We start from the raw sequence: 16,206 nt of genomic DNA, 5'->3' as shown, positions 1-16,206 counted from the left end.
TCTAATAGAGGCACACAAATGGAATAAGCTGTTCTGCACGTGGGATGAAAAGATGGATCATTTTTGCTATGCATTGGGGCCTGCTAGTGTGGTTGGAAGATGATCACATGCACAAGGGGATAGAATGAAGCTAAATTCACAGGAAGGGTTAATGGCTGAAGTCTGTACTACAGCACGCAGAACAAACAGAACCCACAGCACTACCCATCATCAAATCATGTTTACCGATTTTGATTATAGTTGACTTTTTTGCATCTGCTAAATAAAAATTAACTTCTACTATGAAGCACATAGGCTAAGGATAAAATGTGAGAAATGATTAGTACATGCACAAAAGGGCATTTTATTGTGAAATTTTACTATACTATTTTATTCACTGTTGAAAATAAGGGATATTTCCAAAGGACTTGTCTTTGAAATCTGGGACTGCCCTTGGAACTTAGGGACAGTTGGTAACCAAACTTGAAGGTACCCCTTGCCTAAAAGCAACAAGCAAATAAAATCATCCAGTTTGCCCTTTGAAATAACCTTGAATGTTATAAATAGAAACATATTTAGTATCCCTCTACTCAGGAAAATTAAGTAATTACAATTTAGGCTAAATGCATGGGGTTGGTATTTTTGTGAAGGTATCCTTTATTTTACCTTTTAGCCTTTGTCTCTGTGTACACTGGCAATGAAAATATTTATTTCAATATGCTGTCAAAAGGACGTAAAATTTGTCCCTAATTATAATAAAAAGTAATCAGCTATTTCAGGTAAAAACCTGGAATACTTATTACTTTGGTACAGTGTTCCCTCTAAGCTGAGCAATCTGGAAAGGAAAGAGTTAAAAGGTCACTTAAATGAGGGCTCCACCCGAAAGGTTTGCATTCACAATCAGCAGGATGTTTCCTAGTAAGTTACACGTTTAACTCTATCATTTCCAGATTGCTCAGCTTAGAGGGAACACTGCTTTGGTATGTAAAAAGGTCTAAACCCTAACTGCTTGGCCGGCGCTAAATCTAGCGGGAGGTGACCACCCCTCTTCTTGCTTATCAACCATCAAGGATCTCTCCCACAAAAATGATCCAAAGTCACTTTACATCGAAAGGGGCAGTGCCTGAGGCCAATCAGCGATAGCGCGGTATTCATCAGCCGCTGTCTGCAGTGCCCTTCCTCCTCTGAGACGCAGAAAAAAGAGCATGGTTAAAACACATATACAACCTACCAAACCTTAATTTTAGTGCTAGTGGGTGGGATCTCGTGTCGATGACTGTACCCTCCCTACTTTCCGGGTGATATATATAAGGTGCCCCAGTCCTCCCACAACCCTTTTTATTGGTCAGTCTGGCCCTGAGGTATATTAACCCATTCAGGTAAAGTTGATGATAAGCACACAGGCCTGCTGCTTAAGTGCTTTCATCTTCAGGGACTCTCTTGTCATACTGGCTGGTCATTAAGGGGTCAAGGGTACAGGAAAAAGTAAAGGCCTTTAGTACTAGATACTAAACCATTTCCGTGATTTATTTTACTTTATTTTAAAATGACAATGTGTATACAACCATAATAAAAAAGAAAAACAAAATGTCCAAACACAATAACAATGTTTAATAGGCAAAAGTAAAAAGAACAATACCAGTATGCCATTTTGATCATTTATAAACTTAAATTGAGGGTTAGAAAAAGTAGGGGGAGGAAATGGAAAGGGGAAAACAGAGCTAGAAACACGTCTACAATGCTTACTTAATTGGCTTTTAGCTGCTGCATTATACAAAACCCTTTAACATAATTTGTGTGCAATGTAAAAACTGCTGATTCAGGGAGAAGATATAGAAAGGAGGAGGTGCCTAAAAGGCCAATTCCCAGAGGTGCTATATGAAAAAGTGAGGATAAATGTCAAGCAATTTCTATTCATAGAATATGGAGGGGGCACTCCTTTTCCTAATGCAGTGTGGTATGGAAAGAGATAGAATACAAAATTAATTGATAAAACTCAGTGAGCACAAACATATATGAAAAGCAACATATGTTAGAACTGAGGGATGGACTAAGCCCGAGGGAGATTTAAAGCTGAGGTTTTTGCACATACCTATTTTGCTCACTAAAGGTTAACAAAGCAAGGAAAGTGAGGTGATGTCTATGTAGGTGTCATAGAGGGGACAAGAGCAAGGGAACAGGTTATAAAAGAGCAGGGTGGAGTCATTCAGCTCTTTTGGTTCCAGAAAAGCATTCCCCCCTCCCATTCTCGACTCCTGGATCCGGTATTTGTTAGCTTGTTGCGGTGTATGACCTTCCTGCTGATGTGCCCTTTGGTGCGAGTGATACTTCCTGAGTCTTTGGATGGGTCACTTAGTGTGCATGCCGGGTTCTCTAGGTACGGTTAATGATACAGGCCAGGAGGTATGATGGGCCACTAGTTGCATGGGTTTGTGGGAGAGTACGGGTGTGCTGGTACAGTCCCAGTGATATGTTGGGCCACTTGGTGCGCAGGATATGAAATGGTATGGGTGTGCTGGTTCAGCCCCGAAGGTGTGATGTGCCACTTGGTGTACGGGCTCGATGCTGGACTTGGGTCCTGCGGCTGGTGCAGACGTTAGAGTTGCAAGTAAACACTGTACAGCAATAAGCAAGGTTGGTGAAGCGCACATTGATGGTAGTGAGGCATTTGGAACCCGTTCCCTTTAAAGAGTCGGCTTAGGTTTGGTGTAAGTACAATCCCTTTGGGCTGGCTTGTGGTGCGTTATGATTAGACCAAAAGGGTGGGTTCTGTAATGTCTGGGGATTATTGTCCCAACTTAAGAATAAACAACTATGGGTGCGCTTAGGTAATAGACAATGCTGAGTACAGTGTTGTCCCACAACCATATCAGTGAATGGATATTACAATTAAAGAACAGTTATTTGCCGATAAGTTGGTGTTGTGCCTTTTATTACACAGACTAATGTTAAGGTTAAGGCTAAAGATCTATGGTTATGTTATCAATCATTAAGAATTCTATTAGCTCAGAGAGCAGTCACATGATATGTTTATGCTGAACTTCCACTGAGAAATAGGATACAGGATACTGGTGCCTGATATTTATACTCTATCTATCGGGTCTATTTATTAATAGGAGATTATAGACTTATGCTTCTACCTATTTATCAAAGGCCAGACTGTTGACTTTTACTGACAGAAGCCTTCACTGGGGCCTCCTGCGAATCCTATTTACTATGTACAGCAGTGGTACATTGCCAGCCAGTATTGCCAGGGAGCTGAGCATCACTCAGCTATCCCTGGGGGCCTTTTAATGGTAAATTGGGCAATAGAATATTTTCTGTCTCTGCAATAAGCAGCAATAGAAAATCTTACATATTACCTATTAATGATAAATAGACCCCTATGTCTGTAGGATACATAGATTATCATTTCCTGCAATGTTGCTGACCCTTAATGCTGCAAAGCCACATTCTCAGGGTATTAGCAGTCAAATGCAGTAAGTATAGTGCCATTACTAGCAATGCACAATCACTTGCACTGGTGTAATTTGTAGATTTTGCCAGAGCAAATCTACAATGTTTGCTACACTCATATGGAGTCTGGATAAACAGCACATTGATGAATTCCCTAATTTCTGCACCTGGCATGAAGTGATGCCAATGTATGAATGAGTGTTGTTGAGGGCTTTGTAGGTGACTGAGTAATTTGAATTGGTTTCAGGGGGATATGGGAAGAGTGGATGGGGTACAAAATGAGGATGAGCAGAATTCCGACAAGAATTATAGCAACACTGAAATGGCGATCGCTACAATCCTGACATGTAGGAAATACAGACTTCCCAAAAAAGTGACAGACAACATAGGCCTGGTATAAATGCCGACAGATTCATATTTCAGGTAATAAGGGGGCAATGCGAGGGCCCGGCGGCTGTATAATGTAGAACCCTATGGTATTGGTGATGTGAGGCTTGCATGCAGCTGCTTGGCCATGGAAACCCATTTCATTACATTCCTGCTGCACAGTTTTTGTGCTTACATTAATGCCAGTAGAAGTACGTTACCTCTTCAGTTATGGAATCAGCAGAGAGTTAGCAACTTTTATGTATCATGCGCCTTAGCAGTCGCTAATCCTGCTCTGTGATTTTACGTGGTCTTTCGCCTTCATGGCTGAGTTGGTGTTACTCCTAAACGCTTCCACTTTCTAATACTATCACTTACAGTTGACTGTGTAATATCCAGCAGGGATGAAATTTCCCAAACCATCTTATTGCATCCTATCACAGTACTACGCTTGAAGTCACTAATCTCTTCAGAGCGACCCATTTAGAATCATACATTTTTGCAAATGGAGACTGCATGGCTAGGTGCTTGATTTTATACACCTCTGGCAACAGGTCTGATTGAAACACCTTAATTCAATAATTAACAGGCGTGTCCAATTACGTGTGTGTGTGTGTGTGTGTGTGTGTGTGTGTGTGTGTGTGTGTGTGTGTGTGTGTATATATATATATATATATATATATATATATATATATATATATATAGACATATACACAAATACACAAGCTATGTGTCCACAAGACTGTTGACTGTCTGCAAGATACATATACCTGCATACCTAAAGCAGTTGCAAGCCTGTATCCTGCATTATGGAAGTTACTTCACTGTATCCTGTTAAAATAAACCAACATTCCTAGATAAGTTACTAAGGTGTAGATTCACCTCCTTCTCACATTCCACTAACACCTATTACAGACTTCTGCCAATAAGAGGGTGTAAAAGAGAAAGGGAAAGGCTGACATGAAAAGTTATGCAGAGTGGACAGTGCTAAAAGCAGTGGCAGCGTCAGTTAGTAGTAGGAGAGAGACAGAGTTGAAAAAAACAGAGAGAGAGTAAAAAAGAGAAAAAGATAAAGGGCCTGATTCATCAAGGCAAGTATCTGCCGATTTTGAGCGTATCAAATGCAAAGTCAGTCTGCTCATGCCCAGAACCATCAGATACAGCCGTGAATGCAGACCTGTTCCGTGCGCTGGCGAGCTCAAGGGACACATACTACAGCCTAATAGATCGGGGAGTGACCTGAGTGGGGAAGTGGCATGTTGCCGTAGCCACGGTGGGATCCAGCTCTACAGCCATCAGAGTAACCTGTTTTTCTGCCATATCTCTTTCATCTGCTTTGGGGCTAGTCTAAGGACTGCAGATTCAGTCCTCCAAGAAGAGGAAGTTGCCCATCAGTGCTTTAATGGAACAGGGATACAGCCTCTATATTGATAAATAGGCTCCACCAGCAAGTTATCTCTGGTGGTTACCCTATTTATATATAGCACAAAGTGAAAACAAGCCTTTTGGTGGAAAAAAAACCTCCTGTTTTCTTCACTAAAAGGTATTTTTGCTGGTTTGATGAATCAGCCTGTTCTTTACTTAAAACCACCTTGTACAGAGGGACTGCTGTTTATGGGCCAGTGCAGTGTGCTTTCCCCCCAGGCTATAATTTGCCAGTCAGCCCCTGTTCTTTGATGAGAGTAAGATACTGTGCTTTACTCTTCCCAACATCCGTGTTGTAAGGTGACCAGGACAGCTGTTCAGGACATTCATATCAGCCTCACATAACATAATTAGCAGTGCTGGGACAGAAAGATGACTATTATGAGCTAAGATGAGATAAGCTATACAACATGGCCAATGTGGACTTGATTTTTCACTGCAAGCTCATAATAATTGAAATTCCATCCCAAGGCTGCCTGCATGCTATATGCTGGTTCTGTGCCATGCAAGGTGCTGGAGTGGCTGGTGGTGGTAAAGTTCCTTGCAGTATAACCCTAGGTAATGCCAGGACCTCTTCTAAGGCCAAACTCTTCAGTGCTATGTTGTTTGCCAATTCACCATATGGGAATGGCTAATGCAAGCTGGCAGCTACCATCACCCTGATCTGTCAGACAGGAAATAGTACAAATAGTTTCTTTGTCAACACTTAAATCAGCGCCAGTAGCTGCATACCAACCATGGCAGCTTTGTCCCAATTGGGATGGAAAGCTGGGAGGTTTGTCCAGTTGGCTGCTACTCTACTTTTCCCTTTTTTTCATTTGTTTGCTGCTTTGTCTCTACCCTATTTAGGGTACATAAGTTAACTGAATATTCACTTCCAATGGGCAGATTGCAAGGGCAGATTCAACTCTAAATACAGTTTGTTTTTTTTAAAAAACAGTAAAGAGGCATTAAGTCACAGAATAGCTCAAGTAAAAGCAATAGCAGACAGATAAAAGTATCATAGAGGCATAAGACAAGATTGATACAACAGCAAGTCTAACCTAAAAGCTTGTAAATAGTGTTGAAAAGATTAGTAAAGTTGCCAATTAATGGGGCAGATTGGTTTACAAGGGCAATTAATTTTACACGGGAGGAAATAGAAATAGTGAGATCAAGTTGCACCTAGCCTTTGCCTGGGTTGGCAATGGAATAGGCAGTTCACTCATCCCATTCACAAGTCAACTTTAACTCTTATATAAGTCTAATGTACAATAGAAAACATGAATATTGTAACTATCACCATAATTAGATCTACAATAAATGTAAAGTTAACCTTTTGAAGGAATAAAAACAATGTTTTTACTTTCCTACATTTTGCCTAATTATAGGCAATCCCCTGAGTGTAGGTGGTAAGAGAATAGAATTAAAGTGTGCGGTACAAATAGACAGGAGAAATTGGGATAGTATCAATGAAAGTTTCAATGCAGGTGGAGAAGAAGAGGAAAAGAAGAGCTCAGCAGAGCGAGGGATGTGCAGAATGAAGATGTACTGTATGTGTGATATATAATGTGTGTGGGAGAGAGAGGAAGAGGGAAATGGAATGCAGAAATAGGGGGGTGCTAGGTGAGGAGGGGAGAGAGATAAGAAGAGAGAAGCAATAGGTGCATTTATACAGCAAAGTGGAATTGAACGAACAGAAGAGCAGTTACAGGGAGGGGTGAGGAGAGTTGGACTGTATCCAGCAGGAATACGAGTGGGGGAAAGGAACTGCTCTGTTCATTTTGGAGGAGGTGAAGGGATTCCCTCATATGAGAAGTGGCCCCCCTTCGGGTTAGGAGAGCAAACAGCTGATGTCCTTGCCTTGCTGACTGTCACACTACTGCTTTCCCTCTGCAGTGCGGGGACGTTTGGCTGTGTAATCTCTGGAAGGGACGCCAGGGGCTATGAAGAAATTGTTGACAACCTGCAGATGAGCTGGGGGTAATTCACCCCGAAATACAGGACAAAACTGTCATCAAGAGGGTGAGATTTTAACACATTAAGGGGGGGAGCAATGCGCACATTCCAAATATCGGTCACTGTGCTCAAGACTGCTCTTTCTAAACACTGGGTATAAAAATAGGCAGCTATAAAACATGTCCAGTAACTCATTTTGTGTTATATACACAGTGTCTGTAAATGCTAGGTTTAAGGTAAACATGTCATTAATGCAGCATTATATTTGTCTTCATATGATTAAGAATTGAGCCCATAATCAGATTCCCACGAACCAAGCTCATCCCAACAATAACTTCTCTCTTTATATACGTAAAGATAAACTTGATTAAGGAAATGTTATCAAATGTATGGCAAGTTTCTACTATACGGACTTCAAATACAGACATGCTGTATATCAATAACTTGCATTAGCATGAAGAATGTCTGACGTAGGCAATCTTAGTCCAGTCAGGCACTCCTAGTCACAAATAATGTTTCTAACAACAAATCCTTAACACCAACACTTTTACGCAGATCAGAGGGGAGAAGTATCCAGTCTACTACAACCATTTTACTTCATTTTGATCTTCTCCACTAGTCAAGATTGGTCAATACATAGACAAGCATATGATGGACAGGCAGACAGACAAAAGGTTTTTACTGTCCTAGTCGGAGAAGCAGAAGTAACTGGAGAGAGACAGCTGGGCAGGCAATTAATTAGACAATAGCTATTACTGCTTGAAATCTAAGCTGTTAAACCCACATCCATTAAATCCAGCTGTTAGTCTAACAAGAGTCCAGGACAGGAATCACACTAAGCAATGGTCTTACCAGCAAGCTAAATGATTTGTCACAAGACCTTATGACACTGGGTGAAAGAGGAGCCAAGGACACAGCATATTTAAGAACACATACTACTACTCTGAATTCTAAAATTTTCCCCTTACCTTCCCAAATGGGACACACTGCAAGGCTCTCAAATGGAAACGGTAAAAGCCACAGAATGTGGTTACTTAGCCAAAATAATATTGCCTATAAAATTGAAGAGAGAGAGAGAAAAAAAAATCTTAACATTTGAACATCAATTGTTAATATTTTATTCTACTAATCTGTCTGTGGTAGCACAGGCAGTCAATTTTCATTTGAACCTAAACAATGCTGAGTCCAGTGTGGAATTATTTCAGTACAAGTTGTTTTTTTATTAATGGTTCTATTGCAGGAGAAGCCTACAATCTCTAGTGCACACATGCAGGCCACATGCGGTTTATATTCTCTTCTCAAGTGTCTTAAATTTGATCCAAACTCAATTAAGTTTCTTGGTAACTTATATAACAACATGACAGTCTCCCCACATTATTCTCCCCCTATCAGCTCTTGTGCTGCTAGATGTAAAATCAAAAGTTCAATGATTACCTGATATTATTAGGCGAACTTGACATTAGATAAGCAAAACTGTAACCATACATAGTTTGGTCTATTAAATACATACTCAATTGTGTATCCCCAATTGCATATACTTGGCATATTATACTAGTAAAAGTCCAAGGTGGCAACAAACACAAATGGTATAACATTTCTGGTCATATTGTGATACCTGCACTTAGAAAAGCAGGGTGGCCCCCCTAGCTTGCAGAAAGATTAAACAGGAATGTACTTATCTGCTAATAAATTAAAAAGCTATTAGAAGTTTTAGGAATGTATTTTTATTTCTAGGTTTTAATTTTGCACGGGATGAAGAGTTCTGCTCAAGCAGTGAATGAAGAGACGGCAAGAAGAGGGATGAACAGTGGGATCATACCTTGATAGAGAAGGAGGGAGGGAGAAGCAGGAAGAGAGGAGGGGGGAAAGGAAAGGAGTGCAGAGAGAAAGGCAGGGAAGGAAAAGGCAGAGGTAGAGAGATGCATGAAAGAAATGAGAAGAACAGATGAGGGAAGAGATACAGTAGATTCTAGTGAATGCAGCAGAGCAGTAGAAGCAAAAAAATAATAGAGCAGAGTAACGGTGGAAACAGAAAAGAGAGCAAAAGGGGAGGAATGGAAGAAAGGATTAAGGAGCACAGATAGAGCCTGAGAGAAAGCCAGGTAAAAAGAAAAAGGAATATTCAAAGACCAAATGTAGTTAATTGAGAGGAAGAAAAAGACAGAAGAGACACCTGTACTTTCAACAACTGACCTTCCAGCAATCAACTGTCCCCTTCTACTGCTTTTTCCACTTGCTTTCCAACTAGCCTTCTTCTTATATTGTGATCATTTCACCCTACTTCTTAAACCAGAATCCCTCCTCTGCCCCAGCCTCATCCACCTGCTTTCCTGCAGGCTCCTCTTATACTGTACAATCCTTTACTTGGGACTACACATCTTCCGTTCCTATGGGTGACAAGTACTTTCCTCTTACCTCTGTTTAACCCTTCCCATCGCAGCAGCCTGAATCTCACTGGCAGTGTTGATTGCACTTTTAACATTCAAAAAGGTTCCAGCATAGTGGAGGAGAACTTCCCTCATTTGACATTTGGGGTTACAGTTTGCTCAGCTGGCCATCCTCATTAATCTGTTAAAGACATGATGTTGCAAGCCAAAACGCCATCTCTCCTTTTGGTACAGGTAAGAATTATATTTACTTACATAATGTATTTATTTTAAAGCTATGCTTTTGTGTGAACTGGAGGGCAATATACATATGACAACACATTAATTCATAACTAAAGATAGTAAAAAGTGAAGACATTTGAGATTTAAGTGTTTACCAATAAAGACATACTGCTGTGTGCATTGTCTTCACAGACTGGATGTGGATATTTCTATACAGGTTAATCCCACAGGTCTAAGAACCCTAGCACTAAACTTTTGTGTTTTGCTTTTTGGGGACTAGTTTATATGAGATGTATTTGACATACAGTATATTGGTCAAATGGAAGTGTATGAATTAGCAACAAAAATAGGTAAAAAGAATGTGTATCTACACAGAACTAAGTTATTTATGTAATTATACATTGTGTTTCCTCCAACTCTATGAAATGTAAGCAAGACATGTAACTGTATTGATTACTCTCTATTATGTCTCCTTATAACCTCTCACCTTGTTGAGTCTCCCTATAACCTATTTGAATCTCCCTATAATGCTTCCTCCTGTTGCATCTCCCATATCCCTTCCTCTTGTTTCTTATTACATCTCCCTAAACCCTTCCTCCTCCCCATTTCCCTTCCTCCTGTTGTCTTCTTATAACCCTGCATCCTTTTACCTCTTTACATAAAACCCTCCTCCTGTCACTTCTCCCCATAACCCAACTTCCTGTCACTTTCCCCATAACCCAACGTCCTGTCACTTCTCCCCATAAGCCAACCGCCTGTCACTTCTCCCCATAAACCATCCTCCTGTCACTTCTCCCCATAACCCCACCTCCTGTCACTTCTCCCCATAACCCCACCTCCTGTCACTTCTCCCCATTAATCCCTCCTCTTGTCACTTCTCTCCATAACTGAACCTTCTGTCACTTCTCCCCAATAAGCCAACCTCATGTTACTGCTCCCCATAACCCAACCTCCTGTCACTTCTCTCCATAAAACCCTCCTCCTGTCACTTCTTCCCATAACCCAACATCCTGTTCCTTCTTCCCATAAACCATCCTCCTGTCACTTCTCCCCATAACTTAACCTTCTGTCACTTCTCCCCAATAAGCCAACCTCATGTTACTGCTCCCCATAACCCAACCTCCTGTCCCTTCTCCCCATAACCCAACCTCCTGTCCCTTCTCCCCATAAACCATCCTCCTGTCACTTCTTCCCATAAACCATCCTCCTTTCACTTCTTCCCATAAACCATCCTCCTTTCACTTCTTCCCATAAACCATCCTCCTGTCACTTCTCCCCATAGAGCCCTCCTCCTGTTAATTCTCCCTATAACACCACATGTTACTCTATAACTTTTGCCTACAAGTTCCCTTTAATTCTCATTACTCCACATAACTCCTTCTAATATTTAATACCTCTCTGACACTATGACAGCAGCACTCCACAACAGAGACTGGCAGTTGTGTTTTCCTGTTGATGGGACACGCTGCACAACAGAGAATTGTAGAGGTGTTTTCATGGTGATTGTTGTGCAGCGCTGCACAACAGAGACTGGTAGAGGTGTTTTCATGGTGATTGAGCAGCGCTGCACAACAGAGACTGGTAGAGGTGTTTTCATGGTGATTGAGGCTGCAGCGCTGCACAACAGAGACTGGCAGTGGTGTTTTCATGGTGATCGTGGAGTGTGAATAAAAATAAAAAATAAAAAAATATAAATGTTTACTTGTCCTCTAACCTGTCCCAAGCTACCTAATTGTCAAATAGCTGGTACTAAAACAGCTATTTTAAGGTTTTGTGAGGCAGAGTTATTTTAATAAAGGGACATTGAATACTTTCTGTGACTATATATTTTTACAGTATTGAATGTTTTGTATCCTTTAAGCTCTCTTCACTCAGCTAACTAGTTTATCTAACAGATCTGGGGGCATTGCCAGGTCACACATGTGCACTGCACTTAAAGCCCAGTCATGGTCTTCCAAGAGCAGAGATTTAAAGAAAACTAAAAAATTGTTTTTAAAAAATTGCAGTTATAAAACAACTTTAAAATGGAAAAACATGCTTTAGTTAATTAAATAAAGCTTGTTTTCCTCTATTGCTGCTGCTGTCCCATCCAGAGATGGTGACATCGATTGGTGGATTCAGTCGGTACAGGTACTGTCGCAATCCTTCTTAATAGGCTTCCCCATACTTTACACGGGAAAGCTATTGCAGGAGGTAGTTGGCAAAGGCAATCACCAGCAATACCCAGTTCCGGCTTCGGAGCTTGGTAAATGGAGAGAAGCCAAATCTCCAGCTAAACAACCCATGTAGTTCTCATTTCCACATGATAAGTTACATGACAGTTATACACCAAATGTAGTGATTATTGATAACATGGCTATGTATTGCTTGCCAGCACAGTTTAATTTATACTTGCCAACTCTCCCGGAATGTCCGGGAGACTCCCGAAATTCGGGTAGGTCTCCCGGGAGAGCAGGCAAATATCCCGCATCTGGCAACACGCTCCTCAAAATGACGCAATTCGCGGTGAATTGCGTCATTTTGGCCGCGCCCCCATCCCCCCCCCCCCCGCGGGAAAACGGCATTTTGTGGTGGGGGTGGAGCCAAAATGACGCGAATTGCCGCCCCCCGCCCTCCAACCACTCCCCCCTGCCTGGGATCTCCCGGAAATAGCTTGCCAAAGGTTGGCAAGTATGCTTTAATTGTGATGCTTAGGATTATAATATATTTACAAAAACTTAAGGGATCAACTCTTCTTTTAAGGCAATGTTTCCCACCACACAGTTTGTGCTTTTTCTCAAATATAAGACCCTGTTCTGCTCTGTGGCAAGATTTGCACTGGAATTTTAAACGTGGTGAGATTGGGTGCATGATGCTGTAGCAAGGGGAGGTCCAGTAGACTGTGCAGTCTATGGGAGGAGGTGATTTACCTAAGAAACAAGCACCAACATTTTACAGTTTAGGGGATCAAAAAGGAACTTTTGAGAAAATGCAGTTTAAAGAGGATCTCCACATTCAGACATCTTTATCTTCTAAGCAGGTTTGTTTATATTCAGATGTGAATATAAAACTGGTGTTTAAGTACATTATACCAACTTGAACTTATCTGTTGTCAAGTCCAGGGGTGACTAAAATATACAAAATATGCCTGTAAGATGGAATAATAATCTACCGCCATGATAATTGTTAAATAGGAAGACTATGCAAAGGAATCTTTGATGTATAAAGTGAAACAAACAAAAGCCCATCGCTATTGAAAACTCCCATTTTACCTGGCATTAGAGTTTTTCGTGAGTTGATATATCTGCCCCTCTGTCTTGTACTAAGGTGAAGAAAATAAACAACTTGGCCAAAGGACTTATGGAAAGATTCAATTGCCACTGATGTGGTATGCGGACATCACCGCCATGTCCGGATGTGCCAGCAATTACAGTAGGAATCTCCACTCATTTTTCCTCGCACCTCTATGGGAAAATGAGCAGAGATTCCAGCCATAACATCGGATCGCGGTGTCTCTGTGGAAGTTCCAAAGACACTTTGCGCCAATTTGAATCTCCCCTTTAAAGGAATAACTGAAAGGTAAATAAGTAAATTAGAAATAAACAACAAAGAATGTACTAAAAACATGCAAAAGAGTGTGTATAAGCAAACAAATTAAGGTCATGTAAAGGAAAACCCATTCAACCTCCCTCTAGATTACAGCAGTACTTATATTTACTAACCTTATCTAAATCTAAACCCTAAACCCCACCCCCTAGATAGTAAAAAGGCCAGAGTTTTAAATCTGCTGCAGTAGTCCAAAGAAATAGCACATTACGAACAAGAATAATTTTGTCTTGCTCATTGCTACGTGTCTACAGAATAGTGTTGCACCCCTAGAGCCTAAAATCAGAGCGAGCAGTCTGTAATCCCTTGCACGCATCAAGCCTGCCTCACTCCTCTCTGCATGAATAGAGTTAGTAGGTTATATTGACTATCTAATCCTTAGCTTATGTCTCCACATTAAGCACATGGAAACAGAGCATAGGCATAGAGCGTGCAAATGCATTAAAAATTTCCCAGCTGCTGGAAATTTTATACAAAACAACTCTCCATTAGGACCCCATACAGGTAACAAACATTCCAGACTTGTCATAAGAATTATGGAAAGCTGTTGGGAAGATATTTTGGCAGACAACATATTTCCAACTTTATTACAGAAAACACATGCTCCATGATGCTACTAACCCACAGTATACATAGCTTTGTAAGTTTCCTTTTCTTTAACACATCTACAAACAATTAGCACATACAATGAGGAGCCATAACATTAAAACCACTCACAAGCAAAAAGTGAATAACATTTATTATCTCATTACACTGACACCTGTCAAGGGCTGGAACTTTGACAAGGGCTAAATTGTGATGGCTTAGACGGTTGGGTCAGAGCATCTTCAAGACTGCAGATCTTGTAGGGTGTTCCCGGTGCCTACAACGGACATGTGAGCTCCAGAAACGGACCATGGATCAATGGATAATGGCAGCCTGGTCTGATGATTTACATTTTCTCTTACTTTATGTGGACGACTGGGTGTGTGTCCAAATTCCCCAGATGTCAATCTGATCGAGCATCTATAAGATGTGCTGGAGAAATAAATCCGAGCCATGGAGACCCCACCTCGCAACTTACGGGTCTTAAAGGATCTGCTGCCAACGCAGGGCACTTTCATAGGTCTTGTGATGTCCATGGCTCGATGGGTTAGAGCTGACTAGACGGCATGAGGTGGACATACACAATATTAGGCAGGTGGTTTTAAAGTTGTGGCTGATCAGTGTAGCATTGAAGTATTTAACAAAGAAACTTTATCCTATTTGAGGACCTTTTTCATCCAAGGTATTTGCCCCTCTTTTAGGAGCACAATCCGTTTTAACCTCAATATTACCTAATTTGCTCCCCAATTTTCAATCAGGCTTATAAAACACATTTGTGGTTTGTACATTTAAGATGGAGAGTAATTTACAAATATGCAAAAACATGAGCCTGTAGTGTAAATGCTGTTTTGTGATATTTCTGTAGAATTGACCCCTTCATGCAGGAAGCACACAGATAAGCTTGACAAAATGGAAAATGTGATGTAAATATTAGTGCTTTTGATGGATGGAACTGGTCAGATCAGGTCATTCTTTTTTCATTATGAGCACGAAGCAGGAATGTGCCTCACATTGTATCCACATAAAAACTATATAAGTTTTCAGAGTCTAGTTACTAATACATGTCAGTGTGGTTGGGTTTTATTCTAACGCCACCCAGTCGCCATGACTTATTTTTAAAATCTCGTTAAAGCAGATGAGCAATTTTGTACAGTAATACTGCCAAGGGGCGTAAGAGTTAACTTACCACTTCACTGGACCAATCTGGGGGAATCAGCGCATGAGTGACCTGGCTAGCAAAATGCATTTTATGAGGTATAACTTATTAAGACGTGCAGTTCTACCAATGGTATAAAAACAGTCCTAAGGTCCTCTTATTATCCAATGAGCGGTATTTTAGAATGCAAATTAATGGGGTGGACAAAAAGTGACACAAGGCAGGACTTTGAAGTGATGTTGACGCTGCTAGTAAATGACATTTACTGCTTGACTGCTATTACAAGTGAATTATTGTGAAATAAACTAATAATTTATATATGTAGTAGCATTAGCAAGGTCAGTTGAACTCTGGGAGGCACACATTCAATAAAATTGATTTCCTCACTTTGCCTGTATATCTACTATATAAATGCCTAGTGGTGTGTGTGAAAAAAAAAAAAACAAGCTGCAGCGCCACCTGCTGGGCAGAGTTATACACTGACCTATATATTTCTTGAAGGAGAAGTGACAGTTGGGAGTGGTTGGTGGTTGCCGGGGGTGACAGTGGGGAGTTTTTAACACCTTAAGTAGCTTGATGAAGGATGTGGCAATGAAGATGAAGGATGAGGTGATGGAGAAAAATGATGAGGTGGTGACATGTGGACAAAACCACGTTAAAAAAGGGCGCTTGCGTCGGGAAGTAACGCTCTTCCCCTGAGGAGGCCTGGGCTAGGCCCAAATGCATGACAAGAACCTTTTTAACACCTTAAGTAGCTTGATTTGACTAGAATGCATGAGTATCATGCATGGGTTAACTTGTATATATATATATATATATATATATATATATATATATATATATAAAATTACTTATCTGTCAAGTACAATAGTTTACGAAAATGGAATTTACAATGCATTTCTGCTCTTCCTCTTCAGTGCATGTCTGTGCGCTTTCACACACACATTTCCAGGGCAGATCGGTAACAACATTGTTACACAATGCTACTTTTAAAGCAGCAACTTGTGTGCTGATGTTTCAAAGATCTTAAAGCCCTACTGCTAGGGAAAACTAGTGTTATCTACAGTGATGGGGCTTTTTTCACTTCACCTTATGTACGATGGTCAC

The 16,206-nt window shown here is 40.8% G+C and overlaps 1 protein-coding gene across 1 annotated transcript in view; it reads left to right on the top strand.

The window, feature by feature from the left end:
* Positions 1–9,517: 9,517 nt before the first annotated feature.
* CRHR1 (corticotropin releasing hormone receptor 1) overlaps positions 9,518–16,206 on the top strand; it is a 162,168-nt gene continuing 155,479 nt past the window's right edge. The window contains exon 1 of the mRNA XM_075176871.1: positions 9,518–9,785. Within this exon, the coding sequence (XP_075032972.1) occupies positions 9,744–9,785 (42 nt within the window). The 5' untranslated portion in view covers positions 9,518–9,743. The remainder of the gene's footprint in view (positions 9,786–16,206) is intronic.

The sequence above is a fragment of the Mixophyes fleayi genome, chromosome 6, assembly GCF_038048845.1.
Source record: "Mixophyes fleayi isolate aMixFle1 chromosome 6, aMixFle1.hap1, whole genome shotgun sequence".
Classification (NCBI taxonomy): domain Eukaryota; kingdom Metazoa; phylum Chordata; class Amphibia; order Anura; family Limnodynastidae; genus Mixophyes; species Mixophyes fleayi.
This window is presented reverse-complemented; position numbering and strand designations above follow the sequence as displayed.